The sequence below is a fragment of the Hippocampus guttulatus genome, chromosome 1 (genome assembly GCF_054856545.1).
Source record: "Hippocampus guttulatus isolate MCC_2025c chromosome 1, RoL_Hgut_1.0, whole genome shotgun sequence".
Lineage (NCBI taxonomy): Eukaryota > Metazoa > Chordata > Actinopteri > Syngnathiformes > Syngnathidae > Hippocampus > Hippocampus guttulatus.
In genome coordinates, this window is record NC_141261.1 from 34,046,505 (window position 1) to 34,067,769 (window position 21,265).

Below are 21,265 nucleotides of genomic sequence, written 5' to 3' on the forward strand. Positions count from 1 at the left end.
GTCCCTCACCTAGGACCTGTTTGCCATGGGTGACCCTGCCAGGGGCATAAAGCCCCAGACAACTTAGCTCCTAGGATCATTGGGACACACAAACCCCTCCACCACGGTAAGGTGACGGCTCACGGAGGGGGGAATAACAGACTGTTTTGTCATATTTTTCATAGCGATTAGCCTTTAGATCAAATGACCAACTTCAAGTACTTACCTCTGAATCATGCCTCCAGTCATATTTCTCTTTCGTGTTTTGTGCATACATCACACGCCAGCTTGGTAATACGTCCTTCTTCGGCTGATTCGAAAGAAAAATCCGATTGGCATTCCCATTTCTTAAATGTAGTAACTAATAGACTTTTTGGTGTGTTTTTTCGCCGCCATCACTATCCATCATCTACATGCTTTCTCAGTGTGCAGACTAAAATAGCAACCCGCATGCGCACATAATGTTTCCTGTTCGGCCCCCCCACCACTTCATAAAAACAAAACAAAACGAAAGGAGAATCGAAGAAAAACACTCACACACCACACTAGAAACACACATACGGTCACAGTGAAATCGCATTGCTCACACAGGATACACACGTACAGTCAACTAGTGCACGGTGATTTTTATGGGAAACAACTTTTTGGTACCGTACAAATTATCCCACGGAAACGACACGCTACCGGAAATGATTGTTGCTGTGAAATCCTCAGGTATTTAATCTCCTAATCCAGAGGTCCCCTACCTTTTTTGCCCCACGGACCGATTTCATGTCAGACAATATTTTCAGGAACTGGCCTTTAAGACCGTATAGATACAACAATATATGATATGACCTACATGAAAAGTGTGATATTTTCAAAACATAATAAACACGAATCATGACACGAGGAACGTCCTATCTGGTCGCAACATACGACTCACCATCGCCGCTTATTATGCAGAGGAGGCTTGGTGCGTGTGAATCTCCCGTTGAGATAAAGCCGTATTTGAAATAGGACTCCTGATACTGTCTATGACATGTAGCCTTCTCTTTCTTGGAAGTCGTAGGCTCCTCTTCTGTCTCCTGGCTGGGCCTTTTCCCCTTCCCGAAAAAACTTTTCAAAGACGTTTGTTTTTTATGCGGTAACCTATCACGTGACCAAGAAGCGCGCATTCACCTATGTCAAAAGTGACATACTGTAGACCGATTTAACAGAGAATCCAGTAATTTTTCAAAATAAAACATCTTTCAGATTCCGAAATGAATGAAACGGAAGGAATGTAAGTTATTTATTCTTTCAGTGCGGCCCGGCACCAAATGACGCGCGGACCGGTCGCGGCCCACGGCCCGGCGGTTGGGCACCCCTGCCCTAATCCGTTCCTAATCTAATGCATAAAAATATGTAACAAATTCATGTTACAATCAGATTATTGCACAATAAATAACAGTTGTGCATAATGTAAAAAACAAAGAATAAAAAATAAAAAGGAAGGTTATTTTACTTTTAACTGCGCCCTCATCATTTTTGTCCTCTTTAGTTGATGTTCTCTCTCAGAAGTGGTTTTTGCCTGCCGTTTTGTAAAGAACTCATCCAAGGATGTTTGCTTTTTGTCGGCTTTGAACAATCCTTCAGAAATGTGCAAGGCAACCATCAGCGTAGTGAGAAATCGCCGGACTGGTGATCACTTTTTCTGGATGATTCACATTTACCTAAAATTATCAGAACGCCTTGTGGCCCGAGGGGCGAATGACGAAGACGCTGCACATATCTATCTATCTACACACACAGACACATATGGTAGAAGTCCCTCCTAGCCAATGGGATGCCAGGATGATGCTTGGTAATAGCCAATGGCATCAAAGCTATAAGTATGTTGCATTCAGGAAACGAATAGCAGCCCATACTGTATTTTTAACTTTCATATCTTCAAATTTCTTTCGTAACAAGAGGCAATATTTTCCTATTGAGCCGTTTCGTAACTTTCGTATGAAGAGACGTTCATAAGTAGAGGTACCACTGTTGACTGTACATATTACACAACTCCAGACTATAACATATCGAATGACAGTTATTTCTCTGTCAAATGGCATCCCAGGTGCTTCTAAGATATTGGCAGCGGAAACTGTTTCACCTCCTGACCTTGCAACTGGAAATGCTTCATGTGTTGTTGTACGTGTGGTCCATGAGGTCATCATGTTATCATTAGTTTTGTCAAAATGCATTAGAGGTGTCAGGCTTTCGGACCAACAAGGTGCTTGTCGTAACCTTTAAACTTGCAGTGATGTCATGTCTGCTTTCTGACCCTCAACAGGGAAGCTCAAAGGTATGATGGATTTTCCGAGCATGCGCCGTCAAAGCTTTTGCAATAATCTTATAATCCAATCTACTAATCTTGATTGGCTGCGTTTGCATTAATCACACCCTGCCAATGCAACATATCGACCGACTTCGAAGCTGTCACTCGAGGCTTGTGATGCTCTGTGTATGGCTCGACATCACAAATGATATATTTAATTTAGACTATCTCAAATTAGGACTTAAAAGAATAAGTGTGTGTGTGCGTGTGTCTGTCGTTTTGAGTGTCTTGACAAGAGCAATATAAGTTTCCATTATTGTTGTTTTTAGGTATGCACGATATTTTTAAGCCAATACTTTTTCAAGCTGATAGCAATAGCTTTTTCATTCCTTCATTTCGTTCCTACCGACTGCTGTCAGGCTGCAGAATAAAAACAATAAAATAATAATTAATTACTTAATTAAATGATGTGAAAAACAATTGTAAATAGCACTGCGACCTTATCCACATTTGTATTTATATTGCACTTAATTGAACGGTGTTTGTTTGTTTTTCTTCTTTCTTCTTTCTACCCACAATCTTGCTGCTGTAGACTGTAAATTTCCCCAGTGTGGGACAAATAAAGGATATCTTAATCTTAATTCATTTTTAAAATTTTCAGCTGAACGTAGTTTGTGCATACCTGGAGGAAACAAATACATGTCCTGAATTACTACAAGTACATAGAATACAATGTCCTGATTTGCACATTTATGTTATTTATTTATTTATTAAAGACAATACTCTGTTTTGAATGGCTCATCATCGTAAAAAGTGGCAGTTTATTTGCAGCGCAAGCATCTTTGGAGGCTCTTCAAAACACTGTTTTCATGCCAAATGTTTTAAGTAGCTGATATTCAGAGGTAAGAGTAAGTCACAAATGCAGTAAGTCTCAAGCAAGTCCCAAGTCACTGTGGGGGAAAAAAAGCAAACAAATCAAGTCAAGCAAGCCATTACTGTACTTGTTTCAAGCAAGTTACAAGTCATAAAATCTTGCTCAGTGACAACATATGGTAGAGTAATGTTTTTGTTTTTTCCCCCGACTGATCATCCATCCATCCATTCCCTGATCCACTTTATCCTCACAAGGGACGCTGGGCGTGCTGGAGCCTATCCCAGCTGTCTTCGGGCAGTAGGCAGTGTACACCCTGAACTGGTTGCCAGCCAATCGCAGGGCACACAGAGACGAACAACCATACACGCTCACACGCACACCGAGGGACAATTTAGAGTGTTCCATTGACCTGCCATGCATGTTTTTGGAATGTGGGAGGAAACCGGAGTACCCAGAGAAAACCCACGCAGCCACGAAGAGAACATGCAAACTCCACACAGGTCGACATGCTAACCAGTCGACCGCCGGGCCGCCCTAATTAAATATGCATCGCCAACCAAGAAGAGAACAATAACTAGCGGCATGAATCACACTATAGAACTTAGATAATATATTCAGATGCCCCGCGACCCTTGGGAAGATAAAGTGGTTCAGTAAATGGATGGATGGATATATTCAGATGTTCCTGCATAAAAAAAATATATATATTTCTTTAAGATTGCATCTGATTGGTTAGGTGAAGTTAAAGCATGCAATTCCTTTTGAATTTATTGCACATCTTTTGCATTCTGCATAGCATGCGCCATTATCAACAACAATTTTTTTTTCAATACTTAATGCATCCCTAATTTTAATTATGCCACCTCCTGTATGGGTAGAGAATGAAACAAGCAAAAAAAAAAAACCCCAAAAATAATAGTAGCTTTCTTTTGAACTCTTACTTAAATATGCCAATGTTCTAAGCAATACCCCTTCTGTAGAAAATCCATCATCAACAAAATATTCCCTACTCTATTTTCACTGTTAGAGTGTAAATAAGCTCGATGGGGATACTAATTTAACAAAGAAAAAAATGTCACTTCAGTCTTGAGTTTTCTTCCTATGTGAACGGAAACACTACAGTCAAATCAGTGACAAACAATCCCACCACAAGTTATCCTACTCAGTTGTACTGAAACGTTCACAATCACATATTTTTTACTGGTCCCAAACCAATGTGCGGATTGCTAGCTAAACTGTAATGCTAGTTGAGTTTTGTTATGCCTTCTTAAGTCAGATGTCGTTGTCGTTGAGTATTCATTCCACGAGGTTCAAACAATGCGTATTGCCTTCCTATTTTTGCCACTGTCATTAAGAAAGTAAGACATTAATTCAAATGAATGATCCGCATCGTTGCTCATATTGCTGTCAATGTTTAGGTCACCTCTTGGCACCAACAGGTGATGGACTGGGTTGCCAGATTGGCATGCATGAAACAAAAAGATGCTTTGTTTTCTTTTTTCCCCCCTTGCTTTCCTTCCAAAAAAGGCCAACTGTGATGAAATGCCTTTTTTCAAACTTTTAAACAAGATAACTTGTCAAGTCATGTAATTCCAGTATATTTATAAACTGAATTTTGTAATTCTTGGGTAGTCTCGTAGATTACCCCCCCCCCCCCCCCCCCCCCCCGCCCGACTCGGAATGTTTGCAGAACATTTGGTGGAAACTGGAACCTTTTCAAAATTATTTGAATCAATAACTTGTGGTGTTATGAGCCTTAACTGGAACGCTGATATTGTACTGTAGTCTTGCGCTGTATTGATGGACTTTTGGATATACTGATGGTCGTCACATTGACAGTTGCATTTATTAAATTCACATATTCCGCCACAGATACATGTATTTGTGGGAAACACTGTGATATAAGTGTCTTATTTCGCGGAGCTGATTTATTAATGAATTAAATACAAATAATTTTGTTCAATCACAAAATATCAGTCAGTCCAATCCAACTGACCAGATTGCTGTCAAATCTAGAAAAGAGTGTATCAACAGAAAAGTATGGCTTCCTTGCGTGTTCATCTTCATTCTTGGATTTTTTTCCCTTTCTTTGCTTATCTGAGTTTTCTTTTTTTTTTCAATGTTACTGGATTTATTGAAGTCATAATTCCTAATATTGCCCAGATAATTGTATGGTCAATAATTATCTGGTCAATAATTATCGTGCATGCCTAATTAATTATCATCATCATCATCATCGATAGTTAAGTTCATTTAACCCTGCCCCGACTAACGGGCTTACTAACAGCAGCCATGTTGATTGTACTCAGTAACTGGTTGGTGGATGTAATTGGGAGATGCGGCGCTTGCATGTGTGATTGTTGGACCGAATGTGGACCGTCATAACGTGGCAAGGTGGAGGGTGCCGTATGATGGTGGGTGTTGCTCATGACAAATAATCATGTGATGAGTGGTTCTCAGAGAGATGTATTCATACATATTTTTTTCTTGTTTATTTCAAACATGTATCAGCTAAAATAAGCATACTATTAATGTGAGAGGGACACTAAAAGACAGGGCAAACAAATAAGTAAGCCCGACCATCCGTGTGCCGTAACTTGGGGGTTCACGGTAAATTGTGTTGTGCCCTTGTTTGAAAATAAGTGCATATCTACTCAATGTTGATCAGTTAACCAGTAAAACAAAACAGTCACTCTTAACTTTGGGCGAATTAAGAGCTCTGAGATGATTGTGATGTCAGATAAAGCGAACATTCCTGCGTACAGCTTATCCAGCTCTCATTCTCTTTTCTCAAGGAGAGTTGAACAAGTGTGTCATGGCGACATTGGCAAAGTTCAAAAGTTTCGAACGTGAATAAATCATTCCATTTGTAATTTTTAAATAGAAACTATGTCTCTATGGCAATGTTCAGCGTGATTGATCCTCTGGCTACCTTCCAACATGCTTCTCTATTGTCATATGAAAAATTATTCATGTGGTTTATTTTTTGGTAAGAATGAAATCGGCCAGTTTATTTTTTACAAAGGTTCTTGTAAAATTCACAAAATACCATGATCACATTGTAGGGCTGGAGAATTCATCGACATGTAAAAGTTAATTAATTAATTAATTTTTTGGGCGACTTCTCAATATTGCGTGAATAAGGCGAAACATTCTTGAAAATTTTTCATGGTCTTTGTGTGTGTGTGTGTGTGTGTGTGCGTTCGTGCGTCTAGTCAGTGATGTTTCGTTGCCATCTTTCTGCTGCGATACACAAAGGAGACAAATCACCCAATCACAAGTTTCCTGGATGACTGTAAAAAATGCTGTGCATTTATTTTGTCACTTGAGGAAATACTAGAAGTCGTTTGTGATGGCATTTTTCCGCGCCTCTGCTGAAGAAATTGGTAAGTAGGCTTGCCAAGTGTGGCCTCTCAGCCACCGTCATATGCATGCTTCAAAATGAACACGCTTCAAAATTAGGTCGTTGCATTCTTTTCGTTCACCAGATGGCATAAAAAAAATTTCTGAAATTTCTACACGCGTCCCTTTAAGGTAAGAAACGCAACAGTCCAAAATATACGGAAAATGTATTTGTCCTGAATTCACATTTAATTAATACAGTAGTACTTAATAAACGGAGAAAACCATTTTGTTTGTCCAAAGACAGAAGGCACATTAAATGCAAGTCCAAAAATAGACATTTTGTTTAAGCTGTTAAAAAAGTCAAAGTGTATATCGGTTAAAAGATATTCTAAAAGTTAGGGAAGACACCCCCTATCAACAAAAGTATGCTTGTGTTAGTGATTGATTGAGTGATTTTTTTCGACATGTACCGGTATATCTCTGTACATCTGTGTGTGTGTGTGTGTGTGTGTGTGTGTGTGTGTGTGTGTGTGTGTGTGTGTGTGTGTGTGTGTGTGTGTGTGTGTGTCTGTCTAATTTGGAGGTATGACGATTACCAGTACGGCTCAGTGTCCAGCCCCAGTCTGGGAAAGTCTGCTGATGACCTGCAGAAGTACGTCTTCATCTACAGGTGAGACACCATCCCCATTTCCCATAATGCACCTCTTTGTGTTGGATGACATGTTGACACGCGGTAGTACATAGGGATGGGTACTGACCCCCGCCATGAGATTAGTACCTTCTACCTTTCTGATTTTGGTTCGACACCAATACATCCATCCATTTTCTGATCCGCTTATCCTCACGAGGGTAGTGGGGCATGCTGGAGCCTGTACCAGCTGTTCGGGCAGTTGACGGGAGACCCCCTGAACCGTTTGTCAGCCAGGCCGCGCAGCCGAATGAAGTTCACTGTTTTCATGACTGTGGTCACAATGTCCTCCATCCCTGGCACCTTCCCACACATAGCTTCTTGATGAATAATGAAATGATACGTTATCAGAGGCGTGTGACAGTTCATTTTTTGCATTTTCCCCTCCATTAGTGCAACTAAACCCACTTTTCCTCCACACATTGCCGGTGCACCGTCTGTAGTTAATCCTACCGAGTTTTCCCGCTGCAATGCATTTTTACTTACGGACTTCTCCACCGTATCAAAAATGTCCTGTCCCGTCGCGGTGCCATGCATTGCAGCCACATCAAACAGCTCCTCAGTGATAGAGAGGTCAGACTTTACGCCTCTAATAAAATTTGATAACTGCGCTGTGTCCGTGTTATCTGTGCTTTCATCAACAGCTAATGAAAAAGCCGTGTAGCTGCGTGTCTCCTCGGCCAGCTGTGTTGTAAGATTTTCTGCTAGTTCCTTCACTCGGTCGGCGATGGTGTTTCTTGATAAACTGACATTTTTAAAAGTCTGGTCGGGACACACCTGCCCATAGACCTTCAGCATGCACTGCTTCAAAAACGCTCCCTCTGAAAAAGACTTGGTAGCGTGGGCGATTTCTTCAGCCGCAATGAAGCTAGCTTTTACCGCGGCCTCGTTTTTGGCTGTGGATTTCAAGAACAAACTCTGCTGCGACCGCAGTTTGCCTTTTATTCTTGAGCAATTTGTTGCTTTTCTTGAAGGCTTGCTTTAGCGTACTTAGCTCCGTGTTTGGTGTCAAAATGTCGACGCAGATTGTACTCTTTGACAACCGACACCGCCTCGTAACACAAAAGACATACCGGTCTTTCTCCTTGAAGCACAAACAAGTATTCACCTTCCCATCTTTCTTGAAACAGTCTTCAGTCTGCATCAACTTTTCTCTTTCTGGACGTTTTGGGTGAGGATGAAGCGGTTCGAAAAATGAATGAATGAATATTTATATCTCAATTCCACTCGGCACGGACACTGCCGCGGTTCGCATAGTCGAAAGGCATTGTGGGAAATGTAGTATTTGGTTAAAGCGTGCTCTTTATTTTTTGGTATTTATTTTTAGACACTCAAAACTTTTAAGCTCTCGCGGGCCACATAAAATGACATGGCAGGCCACATCTGGCCCACGGGCCTTGAGTTTGACACGTGATGTAGGACAGCAACCCACTCTGATGTGTGCTCTCCGTGCTAGCGGGAATAAATGGACCAAATTGGTAATCCCATCATGTGCAATTTACAGCACGGCACAGGATCGAATTGCAAACAATAATGCTAGGCCGGGGGTCAGCAACCCGTGGCTCTGGAGCTGCATGCGGCTCTTTAGTGCTGCCGAGTGGCTACCTGGAGCTTTTTCAAAAATGTTTGAAAACGGAAAAAGATGGGGGAGGGAAATATATTTTTCTTTTAACATGGCTTCTGTAGGAGGACAGACATGACACAAACATTCTTAACGTTTTCCAATGCTGTAAAAATGTGTCAAATAAATATTAAATTTCAACATTTCTGTCAACCAAGATTTGCGTCATAGCCTGCGACACACGTTTCTATGACCAGGGTGGGATGCCAGGCAAGTGGCTGTTGTTTAAAAAAAAAAAAAAAAAAAAAAAAAACGGTGTTTCATGTACAATTCACTGAGGGTACTGGCAAAGAATGGGAATGTGGAGGGCCAACAGAAGCATTTTAAAAGGTACATGTCAGCTATGATGGTTAACACGCTGCAAAAGTGCATCCCATGCCTCGCGTCAGGACTTGACGAAGGTAGGTAGGCATGCATGTGTAAATGCATGTGAATGCGCGTATGCGTGCGTGCGGTAACGGGTCAATCGCGGTAGGTTGGTTGATCGAAAAGTAGATCTTCAGTCAAAAAATGTTGGGCACCCCTGCTCTACAGGATGCAATGCAGGGAAAAAACCATTTAATCCTGAAGGCTCATTGTGTATTTGCAGCCAAGTTAGTCATTTTGATAGTAGGCTAATATAGGTAATATCGATGCCTATATTGCCTTCATTATAAGGCTTTTATTTTATTACGGCTCCAGACATACATATATATTAATTTTTTTGGGTCCAATATGGCTCTTTCAATATTTTGGGTTGCCGACCCCAGCGCTAGGCTAATAACAGCAGCCTATATAGTCTACTGTTCTTTCAATCCAGATGGGTTTTGTCTCCACTCCATGTCAGGCCGTTCGGGCAAAACATTTTCTGCATTCTGAGCATTTGGCTCACATATGTAAGGTCCAACATCTTGCCAACAACGTCCTCTTCCTCCAACTCTTCAAAGACCCGGATCCCCTAAGATAAGGCGGAAACATCACTTTCCAAATTGATTTCTGACTGGCTTTGTACAATTTCCATCATGAGCCCTGCTATTGTGGTCCTTGAAGTGACGTCACACTTCCAGGTTTGTCGCACGCCAGGATCTCACGTCAGGAAAACGATCACTTTTTCGGATTTACGAAATACCAATATTTTTTTCATGCTTTTATTTAAGGTATTTTGTTTAATGACAAAAATGTTTTATTTGGGATTTTCGAAAATTACTTAACTATTGAAACTTTCAGTGGAAGAGGTCGATATAAATGTGCGAGCTTGCTTTCAACCCTCAAAGATGAGTTAATTCCACCACCATTTGTTTATTATATTGTTTGTTGATGTCTACAGCAACAAGTTAAGCTATTTAAAACGTGTAACCAATTTAGTTTTATTTAGTTTGATAGCTTTTGTGAAAACATCTCATTTTTGCAGTGGATACACGTGCTGGTCAATGTGTGTAAAGTGTGTAAGCTGCTTATTTATATTTGTTCTGAGGAGAACACAAGTTTTTTAAAATTTTTGTGTATTTTTTAAAGACTTTTCCACATGTTAAAATGAATCAGGGCAGTTGTTAGCGCGTCAACCTCACAGTGCAGAAGTACAGGGTTCAATTCCAGCTCCGGCCTCCCTGTGTGGAGTTTGCATGTTCTCCCCGGGTCTGTGTGGGTTTTCTCCGGGTACTCCGGTTCCTCCCACATTCCAAAAACATACATGGCAGGCTGATTGAACACTCAAAATTGTCCCTAGGTGTGAGCGTGTGTCATCAAGGATATGGGTTAGAAGTTGCAATTCTAATACACTCACCAGTTACAATGACTTTTATACATAGCATGATACTATTCACAATTCTGTGTAATTTTAGAGTTATGTGAAAATTTCAGACTTGTATTTGAACTAGTTTTGTTTGGGTTGTCCATTTTTATTTGAACTAAACTGAAATAAATCTTAAAACAAAAAAAATCATGGTCATTTAAAAAAAATTGGACTCCGTTTCACAATGCTGTTTTATTATCAGGACAGAGACAGCGCATGTAATGGGTCAATATCAGTACCAAGGTCAGAATCAGTTTGCCAGAGCGCCATTTGCTGTTAACTTCCACAGCAACGCCACCGGTAAGCAAGCTAACCGTGAACCATTTTCATTGTGTTTGTCGTGTTTTATGACACTTTCTCTTGTCGTCAGCAATCAAGGACTTTGTTCTGGTCGGGCTAAATGCGGACCCAAGCAGAGCTGTGCAGGAGATCGACCGCCTGTATGATGTCCTCACGCAAGTGCTGAACAAATGGAACAACAAGGTGGCATCCACACTTACTTGCTGATCACCTGACTACTGCTTAATGAACTTGCACCTACATACCCTGGCAAAAATTATTGAAATGCACCATTTTGGAGAATAAAGCAATATCAAGCTCTTCCACAAAATCCTACCCTTACGGCCTTACGAAACACAAAAAAGGCAAAAAAATGAACATTTTTAGAGCAAGTAGATGGGGAAAAAAATATCAGATGAGTCATTTCAAGAAACGTGTGTGTGTCCACAAGGAGAAAATATGTCAGTCATTTGCCAAGTCTGAAGTAGCGCACAGAAAGTCACCGGAAAACAGAAAAGAAACCTGAGCATAAAAGAAGACGGCGATGAAAAAAAGAAGTGTAGTTGTAACAATATTGGACAATTCAACATAAATCACGAAAGGACATTTTTGATTGGAGGGATGAGGAGGTTGCAGACTTTGTATCGGTCTGTCGTGGTAAAGAAGGAGCTGAGCCAAAGGGCGAAGCTCTCAATTTACCGGTCGATCTACGTTCCAACCCTCATCTATGGTCACGAGCTATGGGTCGTGACCGAAAGAACGAGATCCCGGATACAAGCGGCCGAAATGAGTTTTCTCCGCAGGGTGTCCGGGCTCTCCCTTAGAGATAGGGTGAGAAGCTCGGTCATCCGGGAGGGGCTCAGAGTCGAGCCGCTTCTCCTCCACATCGAAAGGAGCCAAATGAGGTGGCTCGGGCATCTGATTAGGATGCCTCCTGAACGCCTCCCTGGTGAGGTGTTCCGGGCATGTCCCACCGGAAAGAGACCCCGAGGACGACCCAGGACACGCTGGAGAGACTATGTCACCCGACTGGCCTGGGAACGCCTCGGGGTCCCCTGGGAAGCGCTAGAAGAAGTGGCTGGAGAGAGGGAAGCCTGGGCTTCCCTGCTAAAGCTGCTGCCCCCGCGACCCAACTCGGATAAGCGGTAGAAGATGGATGGATGGATGGGATGATGAGGCGGTGCTTTGGGTCATCACAGTCATCCAGTAGAGAGTGGCAAGCAGGTGAAGCTTCATGAAGCATTTCGGCTTTCCTTCAAATTTGGCTGAAACGGATTCAGAGCTTTTGGTGCTCCAGTGAAAACAACATAAGTGACATCAAGTGGAAAACTCAAGTCAAAGCAACCTATGTCACTTGAGTGAAACATTTACTCACTCTTTCAGAAATAAAAGTAAAAACAAATATGAGCAAGTTCACAACATGTTTAGCCACACTAGTAGCAAGTGAAGCTTGTTGCTAGGTAGCTGGTTTGGCATGAGCAGTGCTGAGCTTGACTCGACCGCCAATGTCCCATGCGTAGGTGATGTACGCGCGTTGTGGCAACATGAACATGCGTGCCTCCAGACAATCTGCAGTTTGAAAAAAACCTCTGAATTAGTGATTCTCAGTTTTGCTATTCAATGAGGCTCAAAATGCAAATTTTTACCTGTAAACTGCAATGCGAAACTGCTTATTTTGAGCCTTGTGAGGTCAAAGGTTTATCAGAATCAGAATCACCTTTGTTGGCCAAGTATTTAGAACACACAAGGAATGTGTCTCTAGTAGTATAGGTTACACTCGTATTGCAATCGCAAGCAACTACGATAAACAAAGACATGACATATACGTCTCAAAAGACTTTCCGTCATGTAAGGGTACCATTGTGAAGGAGTACAATTCAATAACAGATGTGCAACAATGTGCAGAGTCATCAAGCAGAGATAAATTGATCAGTGGTGCAATACAATTTTTGTGACCAGTAGCAGTATTTGTAGAACAACTTTTAAGTGTGCAATAGCACAGAAAATCCTTGAGCGCTTTAAAATGTCTGGTGCTGTGGAATATTGATCAATAACAATTGTTCAAGTATATACAGAGCTGGAGCTACAACAATCATTGCGGTAATACTGTCCCACAGGAGTGTGCAAAAATGCAAAGAGACACTTTAGATTTGAGTTCCTGTTGGAGCTAATAGCAAGAGAGCAGATGCTGTTTGAATCGCTGCTGCTTTTGGCGCACATGGTTCAACAGTGCTTACTTGAAAGTTGTAGCTGGGAGAGGTGGTGGGCAAGGTGTGTGAGGGTCCAGGAGAATTTATTTTGTCTTGGTTTTTGCAGTGTGCAATGCAGAAATATCTCTGGAGCTGTGATTACTATATCACTACTTGGGGAACACATGTAAAACCATCACAACACCGTTCAACTGAACAGCACACAGCTAAAAACACCCAATGACTTGGAGCAAAACAACAGTCTTTTCTGAAGCGGCTTCCTATGAGCCCTGATTTAAATCCTATTAATTCATTTAATGCCAAAAGGTAAAAATACATTTGCCAAAACCCAATCAATTAGTGCAAAAAGTAAAAATACATTTTGGGCGTTTTTTTATTAAAACATATTAATGAATTTGAATGAATTTGCGCACCTCAGTCAGTATCAAGGGTGTGGGAATGATTATAGAATGATAAATAACCACTAGATGGCAGGAATGGCTTTGATCACATCTTGGTTGCACACAGTGTGAGTGGGTGTGGGTTGTGGTACAGCGATCCTAGTCGCAAGGTGACATATGGAAGCAGTGTGGTGTTGAGAACATGGATAAATAACAGCAGCTAATTCTACAACAGAGCTTTTTCAAACAAAACAAAGACGACAAAGTCCCATCGTCATCCTTGACAAACGCGCACACACGCACGCAGGCACACAAAGTTCAATATTCATGAAAACTTCATGCATAGGTCATGCATCAGTGTTTATCATGCAATAAACTGCTATTTTGCAATCAAGGAGACCTTTTTGTGTTTATGTTGTTGTTTAGAGGGAAAGAGATGTTAAGATATTTGTGGTATAGCAAATTAAAAAAAACATTGCATCAAAATGAAAGTTCTGCTTGAAATGCAGCCTTTCACAAAAAGCTCTTTTTCTCAGATTTTTTTCTTGGAAATGGGTGTTTTCAACAAACTTACCAATGTTCAAATGCTATTTAGTCAAGAATGGTAAAAGGTAAAATGCACTTTTTTTCCTGATGAAAAAGAGGACTCAAGCTTTTGTTTGGTAGGTGAAATGCTTTTATAAAGCAAAAGAATAAAAAATTTTGTCGGCCTTAAAAGAATTAGTCAAAATGGTCAAAAATGGCTGGTCCCCACTTTCCCAATTGGAAAAAATGGCTGGCAGTGAGTGGGTTAAACATCTGTGCAAGAAGCTGAAAAATGGCATCTGTAGAAGCACCCTTTTAACCTGAGACAACTCGAGCGCTTTGCTCACGAAGAGAGGGTCAAAATACTGCCGTGAGAGTTGCAGAAATCTCAGTAAAAATTCCACAAATCCTTTCTGTCAATGCGGTTTTTGTGTTTGCTTTTTAACAAAATTATGTTGAACCACAATTCAAAAGCAATGTCTGATTTTCACTGTTTAATTTTCATATTTTTTTTCTTATTTATAATTACTTTTGTCAGATTCAAGTCATTTCAATGACTGCTATGGGTTTTTCTTTTTTTAACAGAGGGATATGAAAAATGTTGTCCATGTGTGTAGCTTGCAGAAACCACTCATCCATCCATCCATCCATCCATCCATCTTCTACCGCTTATCCGGGGCTGGGTCGCGGGGCCAATAGCTTTAGCAGGGAAGCCCAGACTTCCCTCTCCCTAGCTACTTCTTCCAGCTCTCCCCGGGGGATCCCGAGGCGTTCCCAGGCCAGCTGGGTGACATAGTCTCTCCAGCGTGTCCTGGGTCTTCCTCGGGGTCTCCTCCCGGTGGGACATTGCCCGGAACACCTCACCAGGGAGGCGTTCAGGAGGCATCCGAATCAGATGCCCAAGCCACCTCATCTGGCTCCTCTCGATGTGGAGGAGAAGCGGCTCGACTCTGAGCCCCTCCCGGATGACCGAGCTTCTCACCTTATCTCTAAGGGAGAGCCCGGACACCCTGCGGAGAAAACTCATTTCGGCCGCTTGTATCCGGGATCTCGTTCTTTCGGTCACGACCCATAGCTCGTGACCATAGATGAGGGTTGGAACGTAGATCGACCGGTACATTGAGAGCTTCGCCCTTTGGCTCAGCTCCTTCTTCACCACGACAGACCGATACAACGTCCGCATCACAGCAGACGCTGCACCGATCCGCCTGTCGATCTCTCGCTCCCTCCTGCCCTCACTCGTGAACAAGACCCCAAGATACTTAAACTCCTCCACTTGGGGCAAGATCTCTCCCCCGACCCGGAGGGGGCACTCCACATTTTTCCGACTGAGGACCATGGTTTCAGATTTGGAGGTGCTGATTTTCATCCCAACCGCTTCACACTCGGCTGCGAAACGCTCCAGTGAGAGTTGGAGAGCCCTATTTGAAGGAGCCAACAGCACCACATCATCTGCAAAAAGCAGGGATGCAATACTGAGGCCACCAAAACGGACGCCCTCAACGCTTCGGCTGCGCCTAGAAATTCTGTCCATAAAGATTATGAACAGAATCGGCGACAAAGGGCAGCCTTGGCGGAGTCCTACCCTCACTGGAAACGATTCCGACTTACTGCCGGCAATGCGAACCAAACTCTGACATCGGTGGTATAGTGACCGAATAGCCCGTATCAGGGGGTTCGGTACCCCATACCCACGAAGCACCCCCCACATAACTCCCCGAGGGACACGGTCAAACGCCTTCTCCAAGTCCACAAAACACATGTAGACTGGTTGGGCGAATTCCCACATACCCTCGAGGACCCTGCTAAGGGTGTAGAGCTGGTCCACTGTTCCACGGCCGGGACGAAAACCACACTGCTCCTCCTCAATCTGAGGCTCGACTTCCTGATGGACCCTCCTCTCCAGCACCCCTGAATAGACCTTACCAGGGAGGCTGAGGAGTGTGATCCCTCTGTAGTTGGAACACACCCTCCGGTCCCCCTTTTTAAAAAGAGGGACTACCACCCCGGTCTGCCAATCCAGAGGCACTCTCCCCGTTGACCACGCGATGTTGCAGAGGCGTGTCAACCAGGACAGCCCCACAACATCCAGAGCCTTGAGGAACTCCGGGCGGATCTCATCCACCCCTGGGGCCTTGCCACCGAGGAGCTTTGTAACCACATCGGTGACTTCAACCACAGAGATAGGAGAGCCCACCTCAGGGTCCTCAGACTCTGCTTCCTCCAAGGAAGACATGTTGGTGGAGTTGAGGAGGTCTTCGAAGTACTCTGCCCACCGGTTCACAACGTCCCGAGTCGAAGTCAGCAGTGCCCCATCCCCACTGTACACAGTGTTAGTGGTGCACTGCTTCCCCCTCCTGAGACGTCGGATGGTGGACCAGAATTTCCTCGAAGCCGTCCGGAAGTCGGCTTCCATGGCCTCACCGAAGTCTTCCCACGCTCTGGTTTTTGCCTCGGCGACCACCGAAGCTGCGTTCCGCTTGGCCAGTCGATACCCGTCAGCTGCCTCTGGGGTCCCACAGGCCATAAAGGCTCGATAGGACTCCTTCTTCAGCTTGACGGCATCCCTTACTGCTGGTGTCCACCAGCGAGTACGGGGATTGCCGCCACGACAGGCACCAACCACCTTACGGCCACAACTCAGATTGGCCGCCTCAACAATAGAGGCACGGAACATGGTCCACTCGGACTCAATGTCCCCAGTCTCCCCCGGAACATGGGAAAAGCTCTGTCGGAGGTGGGAGTTGAAACTCCTTCTGACAGGGGATTCCGCCAGACGCTCCCAACAAACCCTCACAATACGTTTGGGTCTGCCAGGACGGACCGGCATCTTCCCCCACCATCGGAGCCTACTCACCACCAGGTGGTGATCAGTTGACAGCTCCGCCCCTCTCTTCACCCGAGTGTCCAAAACATGCGGCCGCTAATCCGATGATACAACCACAAGGTCGATCATCGAACTACGGCCCAGGGTGTCCTGGTGCCAAGTGCACATATGGACACCCTTATGTTTGAACAAGGTGTTCGTCATGGACAGTTCGTGACGAGCACGGAAGTCCAATAACAAAACACCACTCGAGTTCTGATCGGGGGGGCCGTTCCTCCCAATCACGCCCCTCCAGGTCTCACTGTCATTGCCCACGTGAGCATTGAAGTCCCCCAGTAGAACAAGGGAGTCCCCAGCAGGAGTACTCTCCAGCACACCCTCCAAGGACTCCAAAAAGGGTGGGTATGCTGAGCTGCGGTTTGGTGCATATGCACAAACAACAGTCAGGACCCGTCCCCCCACCCGAAGGCGGAGGGAAGCAACCTTCTCGTCTACCGGTGTGAACGCCAATGTACAGGCACTGAGCCGGGGGGCAATGAGCATGCCCACACCTGCTCTGCGCCTCTCACCATGAGCAACTCCAGAGTGGAAGAGAGTCCAACCCCTCTCGAGAGAACTAGTACCAGAACCCAGGCTGTGTGTGGAGGCAAGTCCGACTATATCCAGTCGGAACTTCTCTGCCTCACACACCAGCTCGGGCTCCTTCCCTGCCAGAGAGGTGACATTCCATGTCCCAAGAGCTAGCTTCTGCAGCCGAGGATCGGACCGCCAGGGTCCCCGCCTTTGGCTGCCGCCCAGCTCGCATTGCACCCGACCCCTTTGACCCCTCCCACGGGCGGTGAGACCATGAGAAGTCTCATTCAGCTGAAATAAAAACAGGACACAAAGTATAGTCAGAAACGCACAGACCAGAGGCACGGGCATGCTCACACACACACAACACAAAAGTGACTTGGCTTGACATCATGACAAAATGGCCAGTGACCACACGAGTGGACCTATGTCCACCAGGTCCCCATCCCACATGTAAATGGTGTGTGTGTGTGTGTGTGTGTGTGTGTGTGTGTGTGTGTGTGTGTGTGTGTGTGTGTGTGTGTGTGTGTGCGTAGAATGTGATGTTCTTGGGAAATTTTCATGCTGGCTGCGCCTACATGATGCGCCGTGACAAGAAGAACATCAGACTGTTCACCAACAATAGCTTCTACTGGCTCATCGGAGACAAAAGTGACACTACCATCACGGACGAGACAAGCTGCGCATATAATCGGTAGGTGTGTGCCCGCATGAGCGTGCGTGCATGTTGAACTGATGACTGATGTGTGACGTTGCATTTTTTCCCTCAGGATCGTCGTGTACGGGAAGTCCTTCCTGAAAGGAATAATGCCGTTCTCTGCCAATGTCTTCAACTTTGCTCAAGAGTTCAAACTGACCAGGACGACAGTAATGCATGCTTCTGCTCTTGTCACGCGTCCTTGTATAATGTTTACATATTTATTGACACTATCAAAGCTTTCTTCACATACATTCGGCAAAGAAGTGTGAAACCTCCCCTCCCCTTGAAGACCCTGGTCACGTTACAGAGGGAAGAGGATATTGCGGACATTTCAATGCTCCTCAATAGCCATTATGTGTTCAGCAAAATGATATTTCTGTGAGCAGTTTGCATTTGCTCAATTGAAATGTATTTGAGTTCTGTAGTCATTTGTTCATCTTCAAGTACAAGCAATGAATGCAGTTGACATTATTGCACAGTGGTGTATTACCTTTTTGTGATGTTCCATTTCACCCTTCTGCGGTGACAACACACCAAAAACACAAGAAAAAGGAAAGGTCTCTTCACTTGGGTGTAGTTGATTCTTGATAACTAAGTCTGTTGTTTTTCCTTCCAGGCTCTGCAGCTAAGCGACAACTTTCCTGTGGAGGTGCAGCTCAAGAGCTCCGCCCTGCTACTTCAGGCCATACCGCTCCTACTTCTGCTTACCGTTGCGCTCCACTGCTTCCTGCCGTCTCTGTGAATTCCATTTCCTTTTATCATATTGGCATCCTCAGGGGAGATCTTGCACCACGTGACCACGACCGCTAAACATTCCTGATCGTATGTGACAAAAACATCAATTTTTTTTGGCTAGTGTACTGTTTTGTCTCGATGTGGGGAAAAAATGTTTTCTACTTTTCTTTTTTTTTTTTTTTAAACCATGTTGACGTGCTACTTTCTTCATGAACATTGCTTTAAAGAAAAAAATGTGTGTGTATATATACATATATACACATACATACCGGTAACTGTCACAAAATCAACCTGCCATTTATTAATTTCCTTTTGAAGATTTTTGGGGTCTTGGTCTGTTTTGCACAAATCCTAAGAGAAAAAAAATACCAAAGATACAAGGTGTCAATAAAACCTCAAAAAGTACTTTTTATGATTTGTCTTTGTACATGGTGTAATGATTGCTTTTTACATTCTGTGAAATAAAATAATGAATGAATATTTAAAGTGTTTGTTCATTAAAACAGTGATGTAAATACTGTACAGCATATTATATTAGATGAATGCATTGTGTCTGTAATTTTACATTTTGGTTGTTTATTTGCCAACCACAACATTATTTTTGCAATTTCAAATTAATTTTCCAATTTAAGATCCCTTGAGCCATGAGAGGAGGCCAAGTGTTCCGTCTAATTTTCCATGTTTCTGAGCATTCACACAAACCTGAGCATTTCATGGACCATGGTGAGCAACATCAGACACAAGGCCGAACCAGTATAACACCTGTCCAACAAGCTGAGGTCAGAACAACTTGATATAGGCAGGACTGGACTGGCACAAAACCGCAACCCTGGCATTTTGACCTAGACCAGCCCACGTGACTCCTGGCCACCATGTAGCTCTCCCACTGATTTTGATAGGTTGTTTGCTTTCTATATTGTACATTCATTAATGGACTGCTCCTTCTAAACTGTGGGCCAGTCTCTTGGGATAGTAAAATGGAGGAAAATAATTAAACAGAACCACATCACTTCCAAAAGATGCTGGCCCATCTGGTATCTGCCCTGAAAGCCAAATGGCCAACTCAGTCCTGAATGTAGGTTTGTAACAAAAAAACAAAACAAAACAACAACAACCTATTGACAGAACATATGAATGAATAGAGATTTGTGACACCAATAAAATGAGTACACGTCATTTTTAGCATAATAAAGTCTCAATACCATGTACAGTATATAAATATGGTCCAATATTGTCCACTCATAAATACAGTAATCCCTTGTTTATCGCGGGGGTTACGTTCCAAAAAGAACCCGTGATAAGTGAAATCCGTGAAGTAGGATTGATTAAAAAAAATTTAAAAAGCCAAAAAATGTGAGAGGGATGAAATTTCAAATGTGCTGTATGTGAACAGGCCAGCGATCCCGCGGCGTGCAGCCGATGTATGAATGATTAGACAAATAAGCATGGAAGAGACACTGCTTCTTTTTTCTTATAAGCCTCCTCTCTCTGTCAGTCTCTCTCTCAGCTACAAACATACACAGACACAGACACACACACACCCGCGCACACACGTAGCCCACGTGGGCGTTCGAGTGAGCAGAGCGCACTAACACACACATGCACACGCGCGCGCACACACACACACACATTCTCATGCACTAGCACGCATGTAAACAACACTTAGAGTCTTAGACACTGATCAAAGTTAAAAGAGTAAACCACGTGATAAGACAGAAGGGAGGGTGCTAAGCGGAGCTGAGTAGATGCAAAGCCATGTTGATTGGCTGTGCCTCTCGCCCCCCCCCCCCTCGTGCTGCCATTGGTGTACGTCGGCGTTGGGAACCAATCAAGTTACAGCTATGCACAAAACCTCTGAGTCATTCGGCAATTTTTTTCCGAATACAGTACTTTGGGGAAAATAAACCGCAATGTGCAAAGTTGATAAATAGAGAAAGGTATATAAATATCCATTATGAATTTAAGAGAAAATTGACACAAGAGTGTCAGGGTGTGGAAGTATATAATCCCGATACAAACCAAAAGTTGTAAAAATATCACGGTTAAGGGTAAAGTATGAGCCTTAATGGAGACTTCTTTCTTCTTACTTTTCTGATTGATATAAAAATGATTTATTAGATACAATCACATAACGGGGTAGGACTAGATAAGTTTTTTACTTCTTCCTACTCCCTTGAACATAATAACTGTGTTGAATGAAGATTGATTTCTTTCTTTTTACTTTTTTTATCTACCTTATTTTCTGTCAAATTATTACTGTATATATGTTTTATGTTCAATAAACAAACAAACAATGCACTGAAGCCGCGCTAAACAAACCGCGATAGAGTGAGGGATCACTGTCATGGAAAATGTGCCCATTTGTAAAACAAATACATTTCCAGTGACCTGACCTCTGAAACACGCAAAAGCGCCTCATTTATAAGGGGCTTGTGGACTATGCCCATGTTATGACTTTCTAGATGGAGCGGTGGCCT

General features: G+C 43.4%; 1 protein-coding gene across 4 annotated transcripts in view; it reads left to right on the plus strand.

The window, feature by feature from the left end:
* LOC147211490 (deoxyribonuclease-1-like 2) overlaps positions 1-19,268 on the plus strand; it is a 34,691-nt gene extending 15,423 nt beyond the window's left edge. For 2 of the 4 annotated variants that reach the window (XM_086127614.1, XM_086127622.1), the window contains 7 exons: positions 2,276-2,287; positions 7,063-7,149; positions 10,762-10,859; positions 10,930-11,042; positions 17,890-18,047; positions 18,124-18,220; positions 18,670-19,268. In XM_086127614.1, the coding sequence (XP_085983740.1) occupies positions 2,276-2,287; positions 7,063-7,149; positions 10,762-10,859; positions 10,930-11,042; positions 17,890-18,047; positions 18,124-18,220; positions 18,670-18,795 (691 nt within the window). In that variant the 3' untranslated portion in view covers positions 18,796-19,268. The remainder of the gene's footprint in view (positions 1-2,275; positions 2,288-7,062; positions 7,150-10,761; positions 10,860-10,929; positions 11,043-17,889; positions 18,048-18,123; positions 18,221-18,669) is intronic. The other 2 variants (XM_086127631.1, XM_086127641.1) reach the window with 1 other exon arrangement.
* Positions 19,269-21,265: the final 1,997 nt, after the last annotated feature.